Source organism: Pseudorasbora parva, chromosome 1, assembly GCF_024679245.1.
Source record: "Pseudorasbora parva isolate DD20220531a chromosome 1, ASM2467924v1, whole genome shotgun sequence".
Taxonomy (NCBI): domain Eukaryota; kingdom Metazoa; phylum Chordata; class Actinopteri; order Cypriniformes; family Gobionidae; genus Pseudorasbora; species Pseudorasbora parva.
This window is the reverse complement of record NC_090172.1, coordinates 46,485,991-46,497,781: the sequence shown is the minus strand read 5'-3', so window position 1 is coordinate 46,497,781 and position 11,791 is coordinate 46,485,991. Positions and strand designations below refer to the sequence as shown.

Here is an 11,791-nt window from a genome sequence, read left to right as displayed (position 1 = left end):
TACCTATTTAACTATTTAAAAAAAACATGCAGATGTTTGTACAAATTGAATTAAAAAACAAGAACCATTTTGGAAACATTTATTAAAGCTTCCAAATGGTGGAAAACCAAAGATGGAAATGAATAAGCATGTAAACATTTTATTCATAAGGAGCCTGCTTAAGTAAAAATAGAATCATAGGGAAATTACATTTTATTTTATTTTAGCCTTTACAGTTCCTGAATTATAAGTGATTTTTTACATGCTGAAAATATACTGTGTCAACCCCCAATAAAATTACAATGCAAATAAAAACAATCTAAAGATTGTTCTGTTTTTCAAAACAGAAATTCACCACAAAATACAATTTAAACACAGAAACATTGTCTTTCCAGGCATTACATAGAGCTATGCAGTAAAACAGCTTCAAATCTTCAATCTTGCTCTTATTTGAATTCAAAAGTCTGCATTTTCCACAGAGATATACAATTTAGTTTCTATATGTTATGCCGTCATGACTGTGGTTTAAATTTAATATTTGGTATAATGTTCTGCATTTAGTTTCGCCACTTTACCAGTAATATAACTAGTAGACTGACACTATAGAAAAAAAAAAGAGAGTACACATTTGACTTGCTCAACATCCATAAGACAAAGCTGAGAGCAGGCTGTAAACCAGTAGACAAATATATTTTCAATTTAATTAATTGCAAATGTAGTGAGCAGTATGTAGAAAAACTGATCCATACCTTGGATGAAATCAGCGTAGTGCAATTTGCATTTTGCAAAATACTCAAGATCTTATTTAACGCCAAATGAAGTGCTGAACATGGACCACCCATTCTATCATATGAAAAGAGTTGGAAAAATGTTACTGCATCCTCAGTAATTGTTCTATACAATGAAAATACACAACCTAAATTAAAATTCATAGTAAAAACGTTGTTGATTCTGCAAATAATTTTCACAAAAAGGCTTATATTGGTGCTGGCACTGGACTCTGTAGAATTTTATTGTTCTAAATTTGGAACTCTAGCTACTTATAGGGGAGAAATGAGAAGGCGGGATTGTCAAAAAAATGAACACACACACATTTTACTCTAATTAGAGTAATCAGTGGCAACAATTTGTTCAACAGTCTCTGTTGACAGACATCTTGGCGGATTGCAGTGGCCCTGTTTAGTAAAGGTAGTTTATTTTCACCATGGGTTGTCTGTCAACAGCTAGTCTATGTCTGGTGGCCCCAGTTGCCTGAAATAGCAATAATTAGGATAGGGAGGGAAAAGAGGAAAGGAGAAAACGTGTCAGACTGCTGGTAGGCCATCCACAGAGGCCTCTCCTCCTTTTTTCTACTTGCTTATGTGTGTGTGTGTTTCCTCTGTTAATACTACGACCATCCCTAATGAGACAGAGAGAGAGAGCATTCTGGTGTACGTGGATGAGAATCTAGTGTTTTGAGTCCGTGAAATTGAGCGAGACAAGATTATCTGATACCTGAACAGGCCACACACAGAGACTCTAAATGACTGAACATTCAAAATTTGTACAAATGTCAACTAGCTAAAATGCACAGGGTTGCATGTTGTCTCATAAAATTACTAGAGAAAGATGCATAATATCGAAACCATAACCTTTATTAGCGCATATTAGAGATTCACTACATATGTTCGTTTCTCACATTTTGACATTTGTATTACATTTACTGTAATTTAACACACAATTTTACATTTTAACATGACTAATGACACATTCTTTAAAAACACTAATCAATTAATGACTGTTAAATGTAGCCCTAATATTTGGCAAATCTCAGAATGAATATTCACTTTGCCTAAATTCAGTTGTTGCATATAATTCATTTTAATTTTGAATGTTTCATTTTAAGTCATTTAGAGAATATATTGTAGAGTTGATCAGTTTCTGATCATAGCAAAGAACCCCCAATCAATTTTTATTATGCCAAAAAGCTTCAATGGAGAAATGTGTTGAATGAGTGAATAATTCTTTCATGTTTTAAAAAAAAATTATTTCATAAAATTTAATTAAAATAAAACTGAATAATTAATTAAAACAAATTATTTTACCCTCTTAAAGGTTATATAAAGTGCCTGACAGAACCTTTAAGGTTCTATATAGAATGTTTTCTTTGTCAATCAGATTTTTAAAATCTGTGCAAAAATCACAACATCACATTTACTTACAGAATTGTTTAATTAGGAGTTAAGTACACAATATAGCTGAATTAAAGCCTTACAACGTTCAGGGCAATATGTAAATGAAACATAAGAATACCCCAAATATGTCACCATGAAATACTGACTTATAAGTCTCTTAATATTCTTTGGGCGCCCTTGAAGTAGTTATTGTCTTGTCAACTTGTTAACCTGAGTTTGAACTAGAACATTTTAACAACAACCAAAATGATGCTTTTATCATGTTCTAATCTTTTTGGTGGGTGGGTGAAGTCATGCTCGACACACACACTCCCTTTATCCATAATCTCCTGGTCATCCTATATAAACCCACCCCAGCTTCAGGTCTACAAATACCCAAAACACACATGCCCTTGACAAAGAGGACGGCAAGGCAACACACATACAAGACAGGACAGAGCAGGTTTGTCAAACAGCTCTTGAAGAAACTTCTGAAGGACAGACTAATTCAAGGTAAATATCAGAAACAAAATATACTTTTCTTAAATTCTGAGTTTCATCCTAATAATTATGCTGCATTTTACCACATTTTTTCATAACTAACACATGGCCAGTGAGAGCAAACAGAAATTCTGTGAAGTAGAAGTTTGAAACCATTTCTAATCAGCTTATTGAATGCAAATATGTTAAAGCAAATATATTGAAACACTCTTTTTCTCAATATTATACTCGGTGTGATGTTGTACCCTCAGATGATGTGCTCCAGGTGTTTGCTACTTATTCTGGTTGTCTACTTCTTGATGGACCAGCTTTATGCTTTCCTGATACCAGTCAGACTGCGAATGAAAAGAGTAAATATCACATTAATTATACGCTTCATTTACTCTCTTCTCAACAGAATGTACAGTTTCAATGTGCTTTTTAATACAGCATTGAAATATATCAGCTATATTAAAAAGCATCTGATTCCCCGCAGAGCAATCACAGGTCGGATCAGGAGATGTCACCACACATCTATGAGCTCTCTGATCTGGCAGACTTGTTCCCAGGAAATGAAGGGGAAATGACTCGGGACTGGGATCCCAATCCGGCCAAGTCTCCTGCCTTCTTTTCCCCTTTGGAACATATCAATGTGCAACCGGCAAACAGCAACCGCCGCAAAAACAAGGATAAGAGGTCAGTGGGAATATTTACGCAGATATTTTATTCAATTACAACCTAAGAAATAAAATCTAATTAAATAAAATATTTTGAAATATTTGTTATCTACACTGTAAAAAAATAAAAAATAATCAGGCCCTAATTGAAAAAGTGTATTTATTTTACAGTTTGTAAAGTGATTTGCAAATTAATGTTTTTCTCCATGGCAGCTGATGTATTTTTTTCAAGCCTAAATTCACACATTTCCTACATCTTTACCCCCAATAGAAGGAGGATCACTGCTCCTCTGGACCCCATCGGCAGCTCCCACTTGTCTACTTGGAACAGAAAGGTATTTTCAAAGAAACAACCTTGGTGGCTTGGTTACATATATTTGAAGGCTGCATTTCCTACCAATGTTAACATATATATATTTTTCTTCTTTAGGAGGAACCTGGAGACTTTAAGGAGTATGATGCAAAGTGATCAGGCTGACAGATTGCATATACATTTAAAAATGACAATTTATAACGTTGTGTAGTTTGTCCTTTTTACTCTTTTGTTCTTTTATTAAGTCATTGCATCTCAGGTTTATGAACTGTGACTTATTTATTTGTATTTATGTTTTGCTTATCAGCTCCCTCTAGTGGGGTGCAAACTGACAGACACTGTACTGGTGTTGCTGAAAAATAAAACATACCTGGATAAACCGAGTCTTGTCTAAAATTCTTTCAACTTGTTAAGATGCATCACATCTTTGTGAATTAAAATAAGAGCTAGATAAGGAAAATAAGACATTCGAAGCCCAATAAAGAAAAGTTTTATTTCTTCAGGTAGTTAAAGAAAACGATATCAGATGCAAAAAAATATACCTTTTGCTTTGCTTTTCTCTTCACTTTCACATATTTACACTTCTCAATCTGTGATATTTACAGACTGAAACATGAAACAGAGGTCTGGCTTATGGGGATTCCCCGTACCCCCTGCTTCAGAAAAAAAAAAAAATTCCAAACAATAGTCTCCAAACTAATTCAAATGAAAGAGCTAGCATAGATGAGCCATCTTTACCAGTTCTCAGAGTTTAAAACCCCCAAACAATTACAACCATTCCATTCGAGGACAGCGTCAGCAAAGCTCCTAAATCTAGCCTTCACATCTTATTAAACTGAAATCTCCCAAAATTCAATTTAACACATTGAGAAACAAATAGAACACTATGTTGTGCAAGTAATTAAAGACTGAACAGTTTTGATATTCTTCAACAAAGTACATGGGTTAACATACTGTACATTACCAGTAGAGTTAGAAGAAATGAATGTTTGATATATCACTAATTGCAACTGAAAGGATTTCCTTAAATGACTCATATAGCTCTTTATATTTGATCATCTAATATATGTTAGCCGACTGGCCAAGTTCATTTGGGTGTGACATAAATATCAATTAAAAGGGTGCAATTCAAACTGTTTTTTGTGATCATCTACAGGAAAAGGCATTCAGACTAACACAATTACATTTATTATTCTTCAAAAAAAAGAAAAGAAAAGTCATTTATCCAAATAAAAAGCTATCAACTGGACAATTCACTAAGAAATAATGCATTTTCTAATAGCAATGCCTTCAATCTCTCATAGCATATCTTACATTTATGACAGTATTTTCCTGTAATTTGTATAGTTTTCTTTCTACTGAATTGTAGTATCATTACAACCAATATTGTATGCATTTGTGGAAACTGTAGGGTGGAAACGGTCTAAATTTTCCCACAAAGGAAAATAGTGCCAATAACCAATATGCAAGCCAATCATTTCAAACAAACACCAATTTGATGTGACAAACATTAGTTTAAAAAGTTACAAACGAGCAGTCACATTTGAGCCAAACAGAATTCACACTACTCATGGTCAATTACCAACTCAGAAGGTAAGCGATCAATTCAAACATTATTTCTCAGTGAACTCCATCTCTAATTGAGACCTTTGACAGCAAAACGTAAGGAGTGACTAGTTACTAAAACTAGAACTGCAAAGAAAAAAGGATTTTGAAACTGAAAATTGTGTTGGATACAAAAACTGGAGAACCGGGAACATTCAGAGCTTGGAGGGAATCATCCCCCTCATCTAAGTGTCTTTTTTATGACTTGACCGCCGAGAGTCTCTGCATTTATGGCAGTTAAATATGTCGGGCACGTTAGACTTCTTAATTTTGGCGCAAGAGAGGTGCACCCACACGCTGCACTGATTACATTCAATCATGGGCCGTCCTGCAAAGGGTTTACCGCAGTAACAGGTGATCAAGTCCCACGAATCATCCCCTGTAAGGAAAAGATATATAAAATAAATAAAAAAAGAAATATAAGAAAAAAAAGAAAAAAAAGTTCTATGCATAAAAAAGAAAAAAAGAAAAAAAAAAGCATACATACACAATTTATCTAAATCTTCCTCTGCCCTAACAAACTCACCTGACTCCACCATTATGTCTTCATCCGCAATCCAAGTCTCGCCTTCACTGGAGCTCATATCTGCCTCTCTGGTGGCCTCCTCCTTCTCCTCTTTCACCTGTGCCTGTAGTCTATGCTCAGTCATTGCTCCCCGGTCCGAATGCTCCTCTCCAAGGCCGAGACCGTTCTCAGAGTCTGACTCGCTGTGGGCCGAGCTCTTAAGCTTCTTAAGGGCTTTGGACTGTTTGGGGTTTTTACTGCGCTTGATCCTTGCACGTTTCTCACCACCGCTGCTGCTGCTACTGCCAGCGCCTGAACCAAGAGAAAGACGCTTCAGCTTCTTGTCCTTTTTGCGCTCTGCTTTGCTGGCCACTTGGCCCTCATAGAAAGAATCTTTTAAACACATTTTGTCCATCAGGGGGCTGTCAGATGAGAGCCTCCGCATACTCTTGTTGCTCTTATTGGCACGAGCCTTGCGAACGAAGGTGTGGATGGTGTGCAAGTCCGACGTGCCATGACTCCAGCTGGGAGACATGTTAGAACTGGCTCCACCTAAAACACTGCCTTCTCCTGAACCACCAGAGTTATTTGGAGAACTGGAGGATGCTGCCGACCATGGCCTTTCCTGCCGACAGAAAAAGGCACACAAATCTCAATCTGATAGATCTGACGATATCTGGTAAAAGTTCAAGAGGACATTCAAAGGAAAACGTACATTGACAGCACATGTTAAACCAGGGGTGTCCAATCCTGATCCTGGAAGGCCAATGTCCTGCAGAGTTTAGGAGCAGGAAAAGGACAGGACACCCCTGGGTTACACTTGGTAAATATGCAGAAAATCAAGTATAAGTTGACCTCTACCAAACAAGGGGCCGGATGCACAAGTTACAACCGAGCGTCTGGGCCTAGTTTTGCCAAAGTGGCACTAAGTTTCAACTTGCCCACAACTAAATACTTTTGGGTTGCACCATTAAACTTATTTGAAACGCAACTCTACGCATAAAACAAAATATTTACGGAAACCTCAGACCAGTAGCATCGTTGGAATTAAATTCCAGTTTAATGAACTACACCAAAAAGTTTTTACTTTACCTGAGAGACATATGAATGGCTGGCGCAACCCTAGTTACCACATTAATCACAGGTTCTATTCCCCGAAATGGGTGTCAAAATGTTGCCGCACCAGAAACAGGAACTTTCCATGGGCTTTAAAACATAACACACATACAAGAGAAACAATACTCATTTCTTACCTCCTTTGGAGAAGGGATGTAACCTGCATATGCAAGAACAAAACTGCAAAACTTGTTGAAGTCCTCCACTGTCCTCTTTCTTCTCTCTGATGGCTGGACATAAACATCCATTATTAGCATTGGGACAAGCACTGCCATCTGTAGGATGAACATTTTATTTCCTTGTTTGACTTACCAGAGTCTCTGCTTTGCACTTCAGTAATGAATCTATGTAGAAAACAGAAGGGAAAGAAATAACGTTAATTCGTGGCTAAACATGTTTGACCGAGAGAACGTTGCACTTGGAGTCGATTCGTGCCGTTCTCAGTCGTACAAACCTGTAAAAAATGCGTTATCGACGGAAAGCTAACTGGCTAGCCGTGCTATTTCTCGCGACACCCTGTTGATTGAGGCGTAAAATTCAAGTGCGCAAGGCACCATTTTACATCCAAACATCCACACGGTTTGACGGACGTAAACCGTGGAGAAAACCAGACTAATTTAACGACATACACATTAAGGTAAACCGGAGATCAAGGTAAAAGAACGCAGCAGCATGCATCTTAAGCCTTATTCTCGACGTCGAAACGAGCCAAGGAAACTTCACTGGTTTGGAATCTCTTATAAAACAATATATGGTTGGATATCAAGTATTTACAACAACCAAATCAATAAGAGGAACGTAACAGTTACACCATCGACAATACATTTACCGCGGCAAAACAAAGAGTTACAGTCAGGCAGCGAAATGCTACCACGCTAAGCACAGTACTGTGACCTGTACCAGAAAGGCAACATTTTTGTCTTAAATGGTATAAAATATCAGAGAAAACACAGAACTGTGTATTAAACAAAACTGTTCGACTGGCATCTGGCTAAAAGGATCCACAGCAGCAACTACTTTAAAACAGAGCTGGTTTGCTTGGCGAAGACAAAATGCGCAACAATGCGTAACTGCGGTTTTGTAAACGTGCACATTAAACATATGAAAAGAAAGCAGTGGTTGGCCATTATACGTTATTCTTAATCACATACGAGTCACTGCCAAACGAATAGCTACAATCAACTCGAGTAATTTCACTCCATTGCACAAGATAGCAACTTGGTCAATCCCTGTATGAACCAGCTTGTCCGTCCAAGTAAAATGCCCACTACTACATAACAACGATAAAAAAATACAAAGTGGGTGATAATGAATCAGGTTTACTAGAAAAATATGTCTCTAAACTAAAGAGCATGTTAAGTTACTGCAGTATTAAAGCTGCTAACATGCTAGCTGACTCTGCTAAAACTGATCGTTGATGGGTGTTGCCTATCACAACATCGTTAAAGTTTAAATATTTAAAATCAAAGTCAAGGTTTTTCCTTACCTTGGTGCTCGGACATTATTTCAAGCATTGTCGCCTAATAAGCTCGATCCTCTTCAGTTGGATGACACCGAGCAGCGTCAATCTTCGCCCGGCTAGGGCGCAGCAAGCCCCGGCTGACCAGCTATGGTGTAGTTAGCTGGGCATCAGAATGACTTAAACGACGATTTTACTTCGTTTTACAAACGGATCCAAGGAAATATCGATGGATCTTGATTCCCTGGAAGGATTAATTAACTTAATTTTGGTCAGCAAGTAGCGTTGCAAAAACAATCCAGCTGGCAGTTCAATTACCTAACGGACCACCAAGTGAAAAAGAACCAATAATAAAACCAAGGATCCGGCATGTTTTTTTGTTTTGTTTTTTGTTTTTTTGCAAACGAACGTTAGTAATATAAACTACGCTATTATCCTTTTTGACGAAAGGGGAAAACGACCAAAGTTCTCCAAAAATTACGTCTGCGTTCCGCCTCCGCCTCGCCTCACCAAAGTCGACGATGTCAACTGACTCAAGAAACCCCTTGCGGTGAAATTGTTGCCGTTGCGATGTATAATTTGCCCTCCAAGGGGTAATGGGAAATGTAGTTCAACCAAATGAGATATGCCGACAGGTTCCACTAAATGCAACGACGAATAAACAACAATACCCATGATTCATTGCGCTGGTCGTTGGCCTTACTGTGTTCATGGGAAATTGAGTACATCTGTTTTCAAATCTTATGATTTGTGTTTGCATTGTGCACATAATTAAATAAATAGTGATAGATTTATAAACTTTAATGCTTCTATGCAGATTTTTTTGACACTTCAAACAATATGTAACTGTAAGATCAGTAGTTAGACAGGCTTTACTTTCCTGTTCATGTCGGTTGCCAGTGACGTTTACCGTTGAACTTGATCCAGTAGAATGGCTAAGAAGCTATGCTATGCAATTACCAATTTACAATTGAGGGGGGCGCTAGGGGGCTCAGAAAGGGGTTCCCAAGCGGTCTCAAGATACGCTTGTTGTTTAAATGACGGTTGCACATACGCTGGTAAATAAAATTATTTAAATTTAGGAAACAGATGGTAGTGTCCGCGGGCATATTGGCAATAAAAAATATGTAAAACTTAATAATGTAAAAATTCCATAAAGCATCTAAAATATATGAAATAGCACAAAAAGTCTCAAATGCTATAATGTGGTGAGCCCTTAAATGTAAGAATAGAAAGAGTGACAATTCAATAAACAAATATTCCTAATTTATTGGAAGGCTAATACCTCGACTCGTGTTTTGCTGTAGTGTTTATTAGTACTATAAAATATAATCAAAAGTCTGAAAAACATAGTTTTGTTTTATTTTTAAGTATATCACCAGCCCTAATAACTATACATTTCAGCTCATCAGATTTTTGTTACACGTTTATGTAGTATAATGTTCTTTTTAATCATTTGCTTTGCTGCAAAATGGCCTTTTCTGATTTTCGGAGCCACCGAGCGCCACCTGTAGGGAATAACAAATATTGCAACTAAAAATGCATAAAACGCTCTATTGATTTTAGTTCACTGACCAAACCCCTTAACGAGATCAGCAGCTACCGCTTTCCACGGCAGTTTCCACCTTGAATGCATCACACAGTACTGTACTGTCTTGAACGGGGTATCTTGATCACACAAGCAGTAAGAAAACGCGAAGGCACGTATAATTGTTAAAGAAGATAATGTCCGAGAAGGACCTTAAACCATCGCAGGACCTGACTGTTGTTGTGAGTATTTGATTTTCACCGAGGTAATGTAATGTTACAATGCTGGGTCGTCCACTTACAGTCGCCTAGTATTAGTCACGCTCACTTCCTTAGCACAAGTGAATTAGTGTATAATAATGAGAAGTGTAAAATGCTGTGATTTGCCTTCATTAATCGTTGCGTCTTGAAATCGTACTGACAGACCACTCTTACGAGTTCCTAAAGCGAATGTTTTCTTTTTTCATCAATCTATAGTTAAACTAAATAAGAATGTAGATAATAATGTATTTCCCGTATGGTTATAAAACGAGAGTTTTCTTTATTTCAGAGTTAGGTATCGTGTGTGATTACACGATGATGTTGAGAGGTTTCCCTTGTTACTATGGTTTCGGTTCCAAGCGTGGGCGGAGAGCATGCCCCTAAACTGCTGTTTTTACTCCTGTGTGGGAAGCCCACGCAAAACCCACACGATTCTAGATATTTCATTTATGCTAGTTCTTCATTCACAATTTTTTATAAAACTCTTCAGGTTTAATCTGAATACTTGTTACGTTTTTAATTTAATATTTATTTTATATTTTATCCAATTCAGGTACAGACATTGCTGCAGCAGATGCAGGACAAGTTCCAGACCATGTCAGACCAGATTATTGGGAGAAATATCCTTACCCGTGTAATAATTGCAATAATTGCTTGGACCTAGTAGTTGAATTGAGTTGAATACACTAGATATGTTTTGTACACAGCTTGATTATGAGATATGTTATTCAAAATCTATATTTTGTCTTAATTCTAATACTTGATGAGATGAGTACACGAATCGATGACCTGGAGAAGAACATCTCTGATCTCATGACTCAGGCAGGTGTGGAGGAGTTAGAGGAGGAGATAAAAGTCACGGAGACCTCTGGAACCGCTTGAAGGCAATGACCAACACCATCTTAGTAAGCGGTGCCACTTTGAAGATGCCTTTTTTAATTTAGAGAACACTTCCATTCCATTAATTGCAGTAGAACATGTTTGAAACTACATTTGGATATAGTATATAAAGAAAGTTACATTCATAGTCATCTTTTTTTAAACAGTCACTTGTAGATTTAAGTTACTTGTAGTTTGTTTTTGTTTATGTTTAGTATCTTTTCTCTTTCAGACCGCCAAGGAACACAGTGAGGACCTTCTACTGCAGTATCAGAATTTTTAAACGAAATGTGAATGAATCCTTTTTTAAGTAATTAATTAAAAATGGTGCTTGCCTAATTGTATTACACATTATATTACATATTGTAAGGTTAATTAAACTACTGGCCAGAAGATTAAGATATTAAAACCTTCTTTTGTATTTATTTGTTGTAATGACAAGGGGGAAATCATGTGGTTCCTGCATGTTTTGCTGATTAATAAAAACACCATGAAATAACTTGATGATTGCGGTTTTCTTTCCTTAGTCGGGTGTATTGAAGGACTTGTCTCTTTTTACATAACCAATGGTATGTAATTTAATTAATGCCATGCAGTGTAAATATTGTTTTTACAGATTTGCATTTCATAGACAAAGTATTTAATCAGAATACATGGATACTTTTAAATGACCTTAAATTAAAAGTTTATGCAGCCAGATGGTGTGTGGTTATGACATCTACCAGCAGGGTTTAACTGTACCAAACCAGAGTCCCTTTAGTTTTTGGCCAATCCTTCAATAGTGACCAAAGCAGCAGATCAGTCAAACCCCTGTAGGGGAAGTGAATTTACCAAAAT

At 36.9% G+C, this 11,791-nt stretch overlaps 2 protein-coding genes across 3 annotated transcripts; one reads left to right on the top strand and one right to left on the bottom strand.

The window, feature by feature from the left end:
• Nucleotides 1-2,835: 2,835 nt before the first annotated feature.
• phf23b (PHD finger protein 23b) lies at nt 2,836-8,834 on the bottom strand. Of its 2 annotated transcripts, none has more exons than XM_067442946.1 (5): nt 8,315-8,834; nt 7,141-7,172; nt 6,966-7,058; nt 5,734-6,337; nt 2,836-2,968 (listed from the first exon to the last, which is right to left on the bottom strand). In XM_067442946.1, exons 1-5 carry the CDS (start codon nt 8,340-8,342, stop codon nt 2,964-2,966), a joined length of 762 nt encoding a protein of 253 aa, XP_067299047.1. In that variant the 5' UTR covers nt 8,343-8,834; the 3' UTR covers nt 2,836-2,963. The 2 variants fall into 2 exon arrangements, with proteins under 2 accessions (XP_067299047.1, XP_067299046.1); XM_067442945.1 differs by lacking the exon at nt 2,836-2,968 and adding an exon at nt 4,077-5,586 and having other exon boundaries at nt 8,315-8,831.
• Nucleotides 8,835-9,853: 1,019 nt separating this feature from the next.
• hsbp1a (heat shock factor binding protein 1a) lies at nt 9,854-11,458 on the top strand. Its single transcript, XM_067442947.1, has 4 exons — nt 9,854-10,057; nt 10,629-10,695; nt 10,836-10,980; nt 11,187-11,458. The coding sequence occupies exons 1-3, from the start codon at nt 10,013-10,015 to the stop codon at nt 10,955-10,957; spliced, it is 234 nt and encodes a 77-aa protein (XP_067299048.1). The 5' UTR covers nt 9,854-10,012; the 3' UTR covers nt 10,958-10,980; nt 11,187-11,458.
• Nucleotides 11,459-11,791: the final 333 nt, after the last annotated feature.